At 37.4% G+C, this 15881-nt stretch overlaps 1 protein-coding gene across 1 annotated transcript in view; it reads right to left on the reverse strand.

Moving 5' to 3' along the window:
• The window catches only part of LOC108676937, a 33483-nt gene extending 18684 nt beyond the window's left edge, over window positions 1-14799 (reverse strand). The window contains exons 1-4 of the mRNA XM_018165096.2: window positions 14659-14799; window positions 12469-12592; window positions 11397-11423; window positions 356-586 (exon numbers count right to left, since the gene is read on the reverse strand). Coding sequence (XP_018020585.1) covers window positions 356-586; window positions 11397-11423; window positions 12469-12591 — 381 coding nt within the window. The 5' untranslated portion in view covers window position 12592; window positions 14659-14799. The remainder of the gene's footprint in view (window positions 1-355; window positions 587-11396; window positions 11424-12468; window positions 12593-14658) is intronic.
• Window positions 14800-15881: the final 1082 nt, after the last annotated feature.

Below are 15881 nucleotides of genomic sequence, written 5' to 3' on the forward strand. Positions count from 1 at the left end.
TAAATGTGTTTTTTTTACTAAATTGAGTTGAACTCAGTCATCATCGTACAGCCACACCCGCAAATAAAATAAGACGTAAAACGTAATCCTTAATGAACAGCTGGACATTTAAGAAAAAAAAATTCGAAATGTGCAATATGGATTTCCAGCCATAAATATCCGCCGTTTCAGGCAAAAGTTATTCTAGTCATAATCAATATACCGTACTATTTCTGCATTTAGTTCCAAATCATTACGAGGTCCCAAAGAGCGCACGATCTTCCTCGCCGTTTATTAGATAGATCACGTACTTTTCCGACCTCCGTCATTTTAACGAACGAACAACATGTAAAAAAAAACATTTATAACTGCCTACCGAAAGATAACGACCATCGACCGTGGGTGGCGGCAGAAACCTTATTGAGGAAAACAACGCTTCAGGAGGGGCACTTGAGCCTCTCTTCAACCTTAGATGTCTAGGGAACGGACAATGCGGACTCGACGATTCGTAGTCTCCCAAAAACTGTACCCTGGACCTTGGTGTTGGCAGGAACCAGCGTTCGATTGTCCGGCCCGGTAGCCGACATACGTTGTACTGCGCCTGAGGCTGAAACCACCCATTGTTCGCAAACGTTTATATTATTCAACAGAATTCTTTTCATGAACTGTGTTTCGATACTCAAAATGTAAAAATGCAGAAATTCCAAAATTGAGTCAAGTTAACATTTCGGATTGAGTCTTCGGTGGTCACTGATCATGTCAAGTCAAGTATGGTAATATAATAGCTTGTCGAGTTCGGACTTAATTTGAAAGTTTCGTTTGAAATTTTAATGGCTGTATAGCTGACGAAACAGGAACTTCACCAGTGTTGAAATAATTCCAATGTTCTGAAACAATTAATGATTTACGTCCCTTAATGAGGCTTTGTTCTTGATTTCATTTGACTCACCAGAGAATACTAAATATTTCACGTATAAAAGAAAGGAAAATCTCCATTTTTTCTGAATCAGTAATTAGGTATGCTCAATCAATAAAAAGTTTCGTACTGAACCTCAGAACGATGGGTTGAATTGAAAACAAATTCTAGGGCAGGTGCAAAAAGCTGTGGAGTAAGAGCCAGTCGATCATTACCCACACAGTAATATAACAGGATTGAAAATGAAAGAGACTGGAACTGAGATTTTAATGCAGTGAAAATTGACAACAAAGTGGGCTTTGAAAATAATTATTATGCTATAGAAAAATAGTGAAAATAATACCCTTGGCAACGTGAGTATCTGATGAAGAGTAAATCTAATAAATAATCGTCGTTGAAGATGAATAAAGAAATAATAATACAATATAACAATTATTCAAATAGTAAGATGGAACCTATTAGAGCTTTAACTAACCTGCAGCGGGGATTAGCCGAACGATAATGATTATCGAGAAAATTGTGTGCGTGGCGTTAACTTCCTAATGGTGTTGCCAAGGTAAAGGTAAATTATAATTTTATTACAAAATAAAACTCGCAAAATGACTAACACTACAAAATTTAACTCGTCGTGCCTACCAAACCACTATATATAAAGATTTTTTTTCATTTATCAACTTCGATTCTCTTGACTATGAAAATTATTGTTTCAATATGTGGTACAATGTCTAACAGTAACTGCGGGCATTCAATTCTGTTAGTCAATTCATTCAAATGGGCATTCAGCAGTTCATAATCTTTCATTTAAACAATATTCAAGGTTACCAGGATCGGAACCCTATTTTCAATTTAATAGTAAATCCCATAGCAGCTGTTAATTATAGACTTAGAACTAATATTTCTACGAAGAAAAATAGATTTGAATGATTTTATTGACTACGTGACGGAAGTGAGTACTTAGGGTATTGATTTTATGTAGCACTGGATTAGTACACCGCCTCGCTACGAGGAGAGTAGCAGTCTCTTCTCCCATTAAGCTCTTTGATATGAAAAATATATGCTAAGGTCTTTGCATACGGTAATTGAATCTGATAATTGTACACAAAATTTTAAATCCCAGGCCTCATGCTACGATAAGTTTACTTTGTAATTGTTTACAAAAATGTAAATAACAGCTTTAAATCAGATCCATTACACTCGGAGAAGCTTCAAGGTAAGTGACACTTGATACGGTGCCCGATTTGGGCCTGACTTTAGCAACCATCCCCTGCCCACCGTATAACTCTTAGCTTGCCAAGTGCCGCAACGTTGGTTCAGTGGACGCACATGCACGCGTTCGTGATCGTACACAAATCTCGCACGCCCCAGGCTCTTATCAGACCTTTACTGCGCGTGGAAATGTTATAAAGTATAATTATTTACACCGTGTGTCTCATTTCCCCTTTAATTTGGACACTGTTGTTTGCTGTGATACCTGCAACAGAATACAGACTGAATCACCTTGTTTTATATTCTTGTATCAGAATCACGGGGCAGGCGCATCGAGCGCTCAGAAACATTTTTTTATTTAATGCAATCACTTTTACGACCTCATAGAGACTAGACACTTTGACGTTGCGTAGTCAGACCTGTGTCCTCCAAAAGGTCTGTTGACAAAGTTAACTTTACGACATTGTCTGCTTAATACAAATTATTCTGATTCAGTGTCTTGAATTTAGAGATTAGTTTATAAAACAAAAATGTTATAAATTCTAAGGGTTTGATACTATATCATATTTTAGCCAACAGAGATTCGTGAGGTGTATATTTTCATTCAGCCAAGACTTCAGCATGAACAATACGCATACATGCCGCATAAATTGTAAGCGAATGAGACGAGCGTATTATCCATCATGGCTACGATTGGTTATCCTCCGTTCATGGCCCAATCACCGACCAGAAACCGAATTATACGCTCAGCGATTTTAGTCTCCTACTGTCATTTAATTTTTTCCTACTACTTTCTAGCCGTTCTGTGCACCCTCTTGTTTTAACCCCCACCACCACCATCACCACCGCCACCACCACCACCACCACGAGCGTTGAGAAACCAGCGTCTTCACAAGATAAATTAGCTTCTGGTGTTCAGTCAAAGGGAATCTGAATATGAACACGAAATTTATTCTGCAATTCTGACAGACTGTTGACTGTTACAAACCAAGTTACGACGCATTAAAATACTAAATAAAGCAATGAGACTAATTAATCTTGGCTCCGTTGACAGCTGAAGGTTGATAAGATGAGTCTCAACGAAACAAGCGACGCGTGCGCACTCTGAACTTTTTGCCCTTAGAGAAACTGTCATTTGAATGTAAATCAGTGAATAAAGCTCACTTCTTTATCACCATTCAAGTGACGAATAAGTAAAGTTTTAGTTTGGCATCGAAAAGATCTAAAAAGGCAACTTCATTCTGTGATATATTATATGCATGTGAAAGTCATTATAAAAGTCTTGATCAACTGGCTGATTCAACTCACACAATTAATGCACACAACTCCATACCTACGGAAGCAAATATTCAACACAAGAACAACCAAACTCATGACTAAAACACATTAAATCTCAAAAGCCCGACTGGTACAAGCATCAACTTCCCTAGACACACAATTAGAAACCTAAACAGATATAGACACTAAAAATACAACTGCAAAAAAAACATCTCTCCAACATATACCGCTACAAAACTAAACACGTGAAGACACGAAAAATCTGAGATATTTTTACAAAAAACAATAACTGAAACTGAATTTTCCTCGATTCATAGGTAACATCGATTTGGCAACACTGATAAAAATGAGCACAAAAAGTTGAAAAGGCTATACACGAATGAGCAGCATTACACTCACAAACAACGAGAAACGTATCCAGAAATAATATCACATTCACCAACAGTTAGCAACTTATTCAGAAACTGTAATACACCCACAAACTGCAAAATATTGAGAAAGAGCGATATATGCACCAACAGGTAGCAACATATTCAGAAAGAGCGATATATGCACCAACAGTTAGCAACATATTCAGTAAGAGCGATATATGAACCAACAGTTAGCAACATATTCATTAAGAGCGATATATGAACCAACAGTTAGCAAACTCTGAACTTTTTGCCCTTAGAGAAACTGTCATTTGAATGTAAATCAGTAAATAAAGCTCTCTTCTTTGTCACTATTCAAGTGCTGAATAAGTCAATATATTTTAATAAAGTTATAATTTGGCATCGAAAATTTAAATTAAACTGTATTCATGTATAAACCGTCATTTTAAAAGCTTTAATCATTCATTGTAAAATTTTCGACCAAATGGCTGATTCACATTTTACACACACACCTAATTCATACAACTCCATACATACGGAGGCAAACATTCAACACAGGAACAACCAAAATCAAGATTAAACACATTAAATCTCTGAAACCCTACTGGTACAAGCACTAACTTCCCAAAACACAATTAGAAACCTCAACGAATACAGACACTAACAATTTGACTATAAAGTCTTTCCAACATATACCGCTACTGAAACTAAGCACATAAAGACGAAAACAATAACTGGTACTGAATTTTCCTCGATGCATAAATAGGCCTGGTAACACTGAGAAAATGCACACAAAAAGTTGCAAAAAGCAAGACAGGCGTAAGCAGCAAGACAAGAACAAATAGGAGCATTCCAGAAATTGCATCACACCCACAAACAGTTATCAGCATATTCAGTAACTGCAATATACCCACGAACAGTTGGCAACATATTCGGAGAGTGCGATATATGCAACAACAGTTAGCAACATATTCAGTATGAGAGATATATGCACCAAACGTTAGCAATATATTCAGTATGAGCAATATATGCACCAACAGTTAGCAATATATTCAGTAAGAGCAATATATGCACCAACAGTTAGCAACATATTCAGTATGAGCAATATATGCACCAACAGTTAGCAACATATTCAGTTAGAGCAATATATGCACCAACACACATGGCACACTAACACACAAGGTCGCAGGGCAGCAGCTCGGTTGGTGCCAAGTCTCAGGGTAAGGCTTACGCTTGACTTTCAATAATCAGCGAACGACTCGGACACATTGTCAGTTAACTTTATTGTATAAGTTAGACGTTCATTGCAACGTATTACTTAAAATCTTGGCTCAGATATCACTAGCTTATATGGAATTTTTTTTATTATCAGGCATCAATTATATTGAATAGATCAGGGCGTGGCATCCCTTTGTAATTTGACAATCAATGCAGACGAATTACGAAACAACGTCAGTTCAGAATTATTAGTTAATTTTGAGAACTTTAGAGGTATTGATCATGCAGCATTGCTTTCTCAATACTCGCATGAATTTGAATTATTTACCGTTATTTATTATCTCGTCAATTTCAAATCTGTCACAAAATATTCAGGTCTTACTTCTTTCAATTTTGTCTAAAATGAAGTAGTAGGAATGAAAAAAATAATTTCTTTATTCGACGATCATTGCTGAGTAAACTATCAATCAGTTTACTTTGAATTTATCAATATTTCATTGTTAAATTTCGATGAGGAGTTTTCGTTTACACAGTTGGTACTGATTTAAATAAATTGTGATAAAATTCATAATTGATTATGAGTGCTCGTATGAAAATCATTCAGACAATGAATGAAATTAACGAACTAGAAGAAGAGCATAGATATTTTATTAACATTTACTTCAAAATTAATATCTGAACAAAAGGTTGAACGATTTCCCAGAACGAGTGAGGCTATAATGGAAATTTTCGAGAAATCGGACAATAATTGAGAAATGCGTGGTCAGGTATTGAAAAAATAACAAAACATTTTCTCTTAAAGAAAAATCTCGCGGAAATCTCAGTTACTGAGAGTAGAGGCTTCGTTAGCCAGTAGATCTGAGGAGAAACGAACGTATGTAGCAATACGTACACAGTAATACAATGAAAGATGTGTCAACGAGACAACGTCGCATGACGGGCGTATAAAAAACTAAGTGAAACTTCTGTGTACAAATGTACATGTACACTAAAGAGACTTCTGAGCGTTTATGGAATATTAGAGACTTGGGTGTATATGGACAAAGAAACACTTCTGTGTATAATTCTGTGTGCGTAAGCGCAGAGAGACTTCTGTGTATATTCTGTGTACATAGACAAAGAGAGACTTCTGTGTGTTTATGGAATATTAGAGATTTGGGTGTATATGGACAAAGAAAGACTTCTGTGTAAAATTCTGTGTGCGGGTGCAGAGAGACTTCTGTGTATATTCTGTGTGCATGGACGCAGAGAGAAACTTCTGTGTACGGGTGTATGGACGCTGATACAGAGCAGCGCTGAAGGAAGAGAAGGCGGTGAATAGGTCTTAGTTTGTTGGCATGGCAGTCGTGTACGGCACAGGCATCGCTGCTTCGGATGTCTGTATGTATCATGGCTACCACATTGTCGTCAACAATGCCAAGCATCGGCGCCCGTCTCGGTGACTTTTCCTATTCATTTGACTCTGATTGCGTCAATTATTCAGAGGCCGTACTGTCAAAACTCGCTGAAATACATATAGCGATCTAAGTGCATGTAGCGGCCGACTTCTCGTCTGTTATTGGTGGGTTTATCTTGACAAGTCGTAGTAGATTGGCTGATGGACTTACGAATTCGTTACTTTTTTTGATGGTAGGCCCGTGCAGGAGATGACTTCTGCAAGCTTAAATGCAGAGATGATGCAAATTTTGCTATGGAGATCTTAACTGTACATTCTGTCATGGTCAGTTATTCACAATTATTAGCTAATTTTTCAAAAACTATATTGTATTGACAATAAAGATTCTAACAATAATTCGAGCAAGCAGTGAGCTGAACCTTAATTGATGACAAAATCTTCAAGTCTTTATTCTAGATAAACTGACTCGAACTCGCCAAAACAAAAATCTATGCCAAATTTTAATTAAAAATCTATGCCAAATTCCCAAAATAAAAAGATGCTAAAATTTTAATCTTAACGTTAAAAATGCTTATTCTTCTTCCATGATGTTGGTCACCTGCCAACATGAGAATTATTTACTCCATAATAAATACCTTGAAAATAACTATATTTAAAGTTTTAATTGGCAATCCAACTTCAAAGTTGTTATTACAGAGATCATTTGAGTGACTTGAAAACTGAGCGTGTGTGCCTTGTATAAAATAACACGTCAATTATTCAGAGGCCGTACTGTCAAAACTCGGTGAAATACACATAGCGATCTAGATACAAGTAGCGGTTGACTTCTCGTCTGATATTGGTGGGTTCAATTGGTTTAAAAAGTCCTCATAGACTGGCTCACAAACTAACGAACTCGTGACATTTTTTTATGGTAGGCCCTTACAAGAGATGATTCTTAAGCTTAAATGCAAACACGATGACAATTTTACCATAGAAATATAAACTGTACATTTCATCATGGTCAGCTATTCACGATTATTGTCTAATTTTCAAAAACTTTATTTTATTGATATTAAAGATTCTAATATTAATTAATACCTTGAAAACAATTATATTTAAAGTTGTTATTGGCAATCAAAACACAAAGTTATTATTACAGATTTGATTGAATTGAAAACTGAGCGTGTGTGCCTTGTATAAAATAACTATATACCAGTTTCCAATTAAGCAAATCGTATCTTTCCGCCGCTGTTACTATTTAGGGCTATCCTAGTTCAAATGAAGCCAAAACCCAGCAAGGACATAGTAACGAACTATAGGAACGGAAAACATGGACCTTTGAAAAATAATCATGAGAAGCAATGTATATATTATGGAAAAAAAGCACGAGAGACATGAGCACTGACAATGAAAGAGCATGCTTCAGCACAGCCTGTGAACTTCATCACGGATTTTGCCAATTACAGAAACATGACTTGGAACACATCAACAAGGATAATTTGGGATTCAAGAGTGGAAAATAAACAATATTTAAATTTACTACAGTAGCGCTTCGCTGTATGAGTATAACGTGCATCACCAATGAAGAAATACATTCGTGAAATATGAATTTCAACATCGGTGAATGTGGTGCGAGTAACGATAGAATCGTGCATGCGTGTGCGTTCAGAGCGTAAGTTAAGACAGCATCACGCATGCGCGTGCGTGCAGAGCGTGAGTTAAGACAGCATCACGCATGCGCGTGCGTGCAGAGTGCTGGTCAAGACAGCATCACGCATGCGCGTGCGTGCAGAGTGCTGGTCAAGACAGCATCACGCATGCGTGTGCGTGCAGAGCGCTGGTCAAGACAGCATCACGCAGGCGTGTGCGTGCAGAGCGCTGGTCAAGACAGCATCACGCAGGCGTGTGCGTGCAGAGCGCTGGTCAAGACAGCATCACGCATGCGTGTGCGTGCAGAGCGCTAGTCAAGACAGCATCACGCATGCGTGTGCGTGCAGAGCGCTAGTCACGACGGCATCACGCATGCGTGTGCATGTTACCACGAAAAAGACAGTGGTTGGCCAGCGTTCAAGAAGCGCTGAGCTGCGTGGGCAGTGACGCGACGAGCGCCTCGTCTAGCCTGCCTTGCATCTATCACACTGAATGCTCTTTACTTTATATTAGCAGAATTTGTGAGCAATAAAGATTATTAACTTTACTTTTATTGATCATTAGTACCACTTATCATACACACGTTCGAGAATAATTTGTAGTTAACTTACTTAAATTTGAGGTAATTAAACTTATTTGATTCAGGCGTTGTACATCATCAGTACACTCTTATCAATGCGCGTTCAAAGTGCACATTTCATTTGAAAGTCTACTGGAAATTAAGGGAACATAAATGCACCTTGTATGGAAAAGTTTACACCTATCATGTTCAATTATTTTAACTTTATACCAGCAGAATCTTTGAGTGATAAAACAAATTTACTATACTTATTATATATGCATCAATAGAATTCATCTTATACACTTTCGAAAGGCACTTTTTATTTGAACGTTTGTTTGAATATTCCCGATATGTAGATAATCGTTCAAACTTCATTGCTTAATTGTTCTTCGTTCAATATGGGCGTCAGTTAATTGTCAATTTTGGGACGATCTTAATTTCCAAGCTCCTTCATATTGGTTCCCCATAAAAAATATTCATATATTCAATTCTCAACAACAAATATTCTGTATTCGATGATGGTGCCCAACTGCGACTTAGGTTAGAAGCAGGTACATTGAAAAGATTGTTCGTTGGTTTTTAAGATAAACCTGCCACCATCACTTCTATTTGCGTATAATTATCATTTGTTAGAGTTACTTATTTCCAGCCTGACGCATCAAGTGGATGCACGAGAGAGGTAACATGGCGTATTTACTGCTATAAATCTAATATTTATCATTTGCATAAAAATTTGATGCGAACAGTCATCAAATGCATCAGGAATAAAAATCGGGCTAAATAATTGCTGCAGCTAATATAATATTAAGAACTCACGATCACATTTTGATTTTGAAAATATAATAGACAAAACTCTATGCGTAATTTAAGTAAATCATACGCCTGAGCACTAACAATGCACTGCAGAGAACATATCTATTACATATATTTTTCCCGGTATTAATTTTCTAAGACTCATGAATCAAAACATTCAAAATTACCACTTGGTTATGCCATTATCACCCGTGTCGGGAATCACAAGGTTTCTTTAAATCATTAGTGCGAGGATGCAGTGGATTTACCTGCGCTTACGGAAATAAGTGCACCGGAATAGCCGCGTGCATGAGTAATGGTTGGTGAAAATAAGCTTGGAAGCAGCGCGTATAGAGCCAGCGAGCTTATCATAGCCAGCGCATGTGGCGCGTTCCGAGAGATCAGAGCCACATATAGACATACTACTCGGAAATAATGTTGATTATACGTTGTTTAAATGAAATCAAACGGCATTTAATGTTGTTTTAAAGTCGTTGGAATGAAAGAGAGTATTCCGTGCGAAGAATATTAGCTGAATTTTTGACGCATGTTTGTTTGTATGTCATAATTCGCAAGTGTTGTTACATAACGATGTTGTTACGTCACAATGTAGTTATATAACAGCATCGATATGCCAGAGTTTTCATGTCATAAAGTTATTTTACGTTCGGACAGATGTCACGAGGGAAACTCAGGTTCTTTACACGTCAACAAGCTTGAAATTGTAACTACAAAGGAGACTCAGCTCAATGTGTCATAAACCGTCTCAGAAATGCGTTGTGAAATTCATACTCGACTCAAGTTGTTACGAGTCTGCTCGGATATGTCGTTGCATGTGGGCAGCTTCTTTATTATATGGCATGTCTAGCCCCGACACTGCAAACTAAGAAAATAACAATTTATATAAATGATTTTTATAACTATAATCTTTTTATTTCAATTTCCATCGGAGTAAGTGAGGAAGCATGTAAACTCTGACGAGAAATAAAACAATCCTAGCTCTTGTTCTAGCTTGGCATAAATTAAACCCGCCTTAAAAAGTTTCACTTATCAGTTCGCACTTTTTAACGCCCGTATATGGCAGATTTCCAATGCCCTATTAATTGTTAAAGTTTCAAACATTTGATACTCTGATCAATATGATCAAAGTTTCAAATTTTCTATTTGATCAAACTTCAGACGTCAGAATAAACGCACACATTACTACTAAAACGGATGGATTCATGGGGAAGGTGTACATACATGATTATGTAAATACGTCGTATTTACGACGTATGTATATACATGATTACGTAAATACGTCGTTGCAAGAAAATGATGCGCGCGACTTGCAGCGGATAGATCAGTCCGATAATTAAAATTTCACATATATAATCCTATGTCAATATTTTTCAAATTTGGAAATCTTTATTACACTCTCATCGAATTTTTCCAAACACATGCTAAAAGCAGTGTGTACGAAAACCATGACATCAGTAAAATTCATCTCACATTCAGAATAAGAATTTTTAAATTAGAATTTTCTAGTTGATAACGAATTTTTCGTTCGAGTTTCATTTCGAAGACAATCCATTGCATAAACTTCATAAAAGCAGAACTGCGTTAGTAAATAAGATATTATTATTGTAATACAGAGAGGAATGGCAAACAACACTAAATTATCGAAACAAGAAACCCAGCATCGATGCCAGAATCTGTCAGCAATTATCTCTGTAATAGTATAATAAATTTGCAACTTATAAACGTTTAGAATTTTATAACCTGCAAACGATAATTCGTCACAATGTGCTACGTAAAGAGATATTACGTAAATAGGTTTCGATCCCAAACTGATTATCGTCGTCAAGTTTGCGTATTATTGTTCATCTTATTTTGACCCAAAAGTCAATGTATCTTGTAGCGAAAGTTCAAAGATTTACCCTGCTTGTTAAGAGCTGTGATGGAAAAGCATCGTGTTGTGATAAGAGTGAGAGATAATGAAATATGATGATATTTAAAGGCATAAAGCCATATCAAGGAGCAAAATAGAGCCGTTATTTAACTGACCCTTGAGTAGTCGTACGCCAATGGGTCCTGGAAAAAATTAAATCAAAAATCAGTGCGTGAAACGCAGCGCAAAAAATCAACATGCCAGAAATCCATGAAAACCTTTTTGGTTGAAAAATATTTATTAAAAAATGTTCAAATGTTTAATAATTATTATATTAGTATACTTGAATATAGGCTGCTTTAAAGTTTAAACATAGACATATCTTTAATTTTGTATGCCAACAAAATTAACTTAGTTGAATCGATCACAAAGGTAACAATAACCAATCTCTTCGTTGAATTTGGCTGGAAAATGTTCGTAGACTTCAGCGGTTTTGCTTTAGACTTGGTAGTTAATTTCAAGAGACCAAATAATGAGAAAGGCTCTTGTTTCTTGTAAAGGCCTTCGTTATCCTTTCATCCTCAGCATCATTTATTATTTATTTTACTTATTATTTTTTGTTCTATTTACTATTTACTTAATTTTCCTAACAATCTGATGAGCCGTTTGTCTAAAACTTCTAGACAAAATTGTGTTTTCTAGCTAATTAAAACACATAATTTGTTCATCGTTGAACCTCATGTTTCACATTATGTTTACTAAGCTTTCTTTAATTTATTTAAAATAATTTATACTGCTGAACACAAGATAAGGAAAACTATTCGTAGAGAGTAGTAGACTTCTTTGCTGCGCTGAAGTGGTTGTGAAACTTTGACATTGCAGCTACCTAGAGGGAGCACTACAATTTTTATCCTGGGCATTAAAAGTTGTTAAGGTTTGCAATGATTTTTTACTTATATCGGATGACTTTTTCATGGTAAAACGACACATGCTAGTCACCTGCAACAGCAAGGATCACCACTCGCAATCGTAACAAATGCCAGGTCATCGCCTGCGCTTTTATCATGCCCGTGAAGTTTTCCGACACGTACTCTGAATTACATTTAATTAAGTATTCGTCGCTCAAAATCAATTTTTCTAAAAAACCTTACCCACTAAAATTTTATTTCTATATTTTTTATGTATGTGAATTAAAATTCTAAAATATATTAATTTTAATTGCAGTGACCCCACTAGAGGACTACTCACCGGCAGACCGTAGCCACCATAGGATCGGCCGTAGGCGCCAGGAGGGACGAAGGTCGGACCTGTGAGCGACGCCATCTTCCTGGTGATGTAACCGTCATCGTAGGAGGGACCACCGCGCATCATCCTGCGGGGTGAGGGCAACAGCTCTTACGAGCATAGGAGCTGGGAGGATCCTACGAGCATAGGAGCTGGGAGGATCTTACGAGCATAGAAGCTGGGAGGATCCTACGAGCATAGGAGCTGGGTGGATCTTACGAGCATAGGAGCTGGGTGGATCTAACGAGCATAGGAGCTGGGTGGATCCTACGAGCATTGGAGCTGAGAGGATCTTACGAGCATAGGAGCTAGGGAGATCTTACGATCATAGGAGCTGGGAGGATCTTACGAGCATAGGAGCTGGGAGGATCCTACGAGCATAGGAGCAGGGAGGATCCTACGAGCATAGGAGCTTGGCAGATCTTACGAACATAGGAGCTTGGCAGATCTTACGAACATAGGAGCTTGGCGGATCTTATATTACGAGCATTGGAGCTGGGAGGATCTTACGAGTATATATAGGAGCAGGATAGCTCATACAAAGATACATGAGAACTATGGGGAGGCGTTTGCAAGAATATAGAAGCTGAGTAACTCTTACAAGAAAATTGGAACAAGGAAATTCTCAGGGCAGCTCCTACTAGAAAATTGGAGCTGGAAACTAATAAAAAAATGTAGGAGTTCAAGCTGAGCAGCTCTTACAATAAATAGGAGCTGGAAACTCTTACAAGAATATATAAGAGCTAAGTAATTCTTACAAGAAAATAGGAGGTAGGCAGCTCATACGAGCATAGCAACTAGGTTGCTGTTGAAAGCATAGGACCTGTGCGGTGTTAAAGCAGAGGCCCTGGATGGTTGTTACATTGTCTTGAGCTTATATGCTAAGTGCCTATTGCAAGCATATTAGCTGTGCAGTTCTTACAAGAAAAAGAGTTGGTCAGCTGTTACCAAAATGCTAAGAAACTGTTAAGAGCATTTGAAATGTGTAACTTGAATATACATAACACTAGAAACTGTCTTTAGGATGGAAGCTGTACAACTGCTTCGAGCAATGCTACTAGCTGATATGCAGTTTTGAGAATGGTGGCCAAGTGACTATTCCAAACGTTTAAATTGGTCAACTGATTCGTTTGTAAACGCTAAACAGCTATTTCGAGTTTGAACTGCGTAACTGTTTCGAGTATGAAAACTAAACAGCTCTTCCGAACATGGACACCAAACAGCAGTTAAATCTGAGCATGGACATTGAACAGCTATCTCGAACATGGACGCTGAAAATTCACTGATTTGATTCTTCTCGACTGAAATCAATATGACTTTGTGCTTTCCGCAATGAGCTTTCTGTGCATCAGAAACATTTCAAGAGCTTGTAAAATTACTACTCATTATAATACAGTGCACCACACTACATTCAAAGAATCAATTGAACATGCATCACTTTGTCCCTCATGGCACAATGCTTTGAAAAGAATCATGTCGAATACCCTAAATGAATCATTTTACAATTCTCTGAGTTTTGTGGAAAGCTATAGAAACGACGAATATTGAAGAGAATACAGAGTGTCGTTAACATATCATATAAAACGTTTTCAGTCGTCAAACATTTTTTGTTTTATTTTATGTCTGAAACATCCCACTCCGATTCGCCATTAGCAACTCGAAAACATTCCATTTAAATATATTAACATAAATATAAATATCTCATTACACATGTGGGGATTAAATCTTTGAGGAAAAAATTAGCTACCACGAATTTATTTTCGTGCAAGAAGCAAAGCCACCGTACACCGTATACGTCACAGAGCCGAGCAGTACTTATAGTGTTTCTTGGAATTGGTCCCAAAACTACCATTTGTCGATCCACAACTCTATCAGTATATGATGTTAAAGTTTTTAATCTAAAGTAAATTAAAACTTTATGCAATTGAAAAGTTTCCATTTCACGATTGTATACTATATTTATACTGAGGAAAATATGCTATCACATCCTCCACGTGATAATTGAAACCACTCCCATCAGATGCCATACTATAGATATGCAATGTAACGGCATTAGAATTCCCTAACTGCCTGAAAAATCTGGGATAAGCTTTCCAAAAAAAACTAATTCCCGATGAGTTTTTTACTCATACCAAAAAAAAAACTTTGTCTTACCTGATGGAACAAATGCGCCTTTCTGGCTATTCCCGCGACACTAGAAAGTTCCTGAGGAGCGCGCAGGACACGACACACAGCAGAGAACCCGGCACCTCACAAGTGTAGTGTGCCCGCCGTGTGCACAAGCGACCAACCAGCCGAGCTATTCTGAGCTTGGCCGCAGCACTTCCGTGGCAGCTCTGAAATAGCGTGAGCGTCACCTTGCTGTGCAGTTACTGCAACTGCTGCTGTACAGGGTACTGCAACTGCTGCTGTACAGGGTACTGTATATGCTGCTGTACAGGGTACTGCAACTGCTACTGCAACTGCTGCTGTACAGGGTACTGCAACTGCTGCTGTACAGGGTACTGCAACTGCTGCTGTACAGGGTACTGCAACTGCTGCTGTATAGAGTATTGAAATTATCGCTGTAAATGGAATACTACTACTGATGCTTTACAGGGAAAAGCAACTGCTGCTAGTAAAAAGTATTTGCAGACTGTTAGTGCTTCAGAACGAATAGCTACTGCTGCAGTTAAAGCTACAAACAATGCAGTAACGGCTATTCTTCTCTGTAAGCAACTGTTACAGCTGAAACTATTGTAAAAACTGCTACTGCTGTGTCACGCACGGTGGCAAATATTGTACTAATTTAAAGACCAATTTTACTTATTATTTCGTGTATTACCTGCCAAATAATCCAAGAAACAGAAAATGTTACAGTCGTTGCCGGGAACCCAACTGCTGCTCTAGGTAGGCAACTGCCACAGCCTTTGCGGACGCATCAACTGCTGCGCCTGCTTTTGGATCAACAATTGCAACTTTGAAAAAATAAGTAGTTTAATTTAATTTGGTTGTTCATATGTAGATAATATACAAAGTCATCCCTGCATTCGTTCGATTCGCGATATTATATGTACTTTTATCATATTAAATTTTAATGAATAATTGGAATGTTGTTGAATATCACTACATCTGAGTAGATAATGGAAAAAATATTATTAAAAGATTTGACAATGCCTATTTTGTGAATTTCATCTGGGGAGCGATATAAAGAGATAATAAAATATTGTTATTGAACTCCGTAGATTTATTTCCACCAATTTATTCAAAAGATATTGTAGGCCAGTCAATCTTTTCAGCGTGATGAAATTCATTCTAGCAGAGAGGCGCGGGTTAAATCTCAGCACTGAACGCCAATTTCTAGTCAGAATTGGGGAGGAGGCGGGCGGTTAAGCAAA

The sequence above is a fragment of the Hyalella azteca genome, unplaced genomic scaffold, assembly GCF_000764305.2.
Source record: "Hyalella azteca isolate HAZT.00-mixed unplaced genomic scaffold, Hazt_2.0.2 contig17807, whole genome shotgun sequence".
Classification (NCBI taxonomy): Eukaryota; Metazoa; Arthropoda; class Malacostraca; order Amphipoda; family Hyalellidae; genus Hyalella; species Hyalella azteca.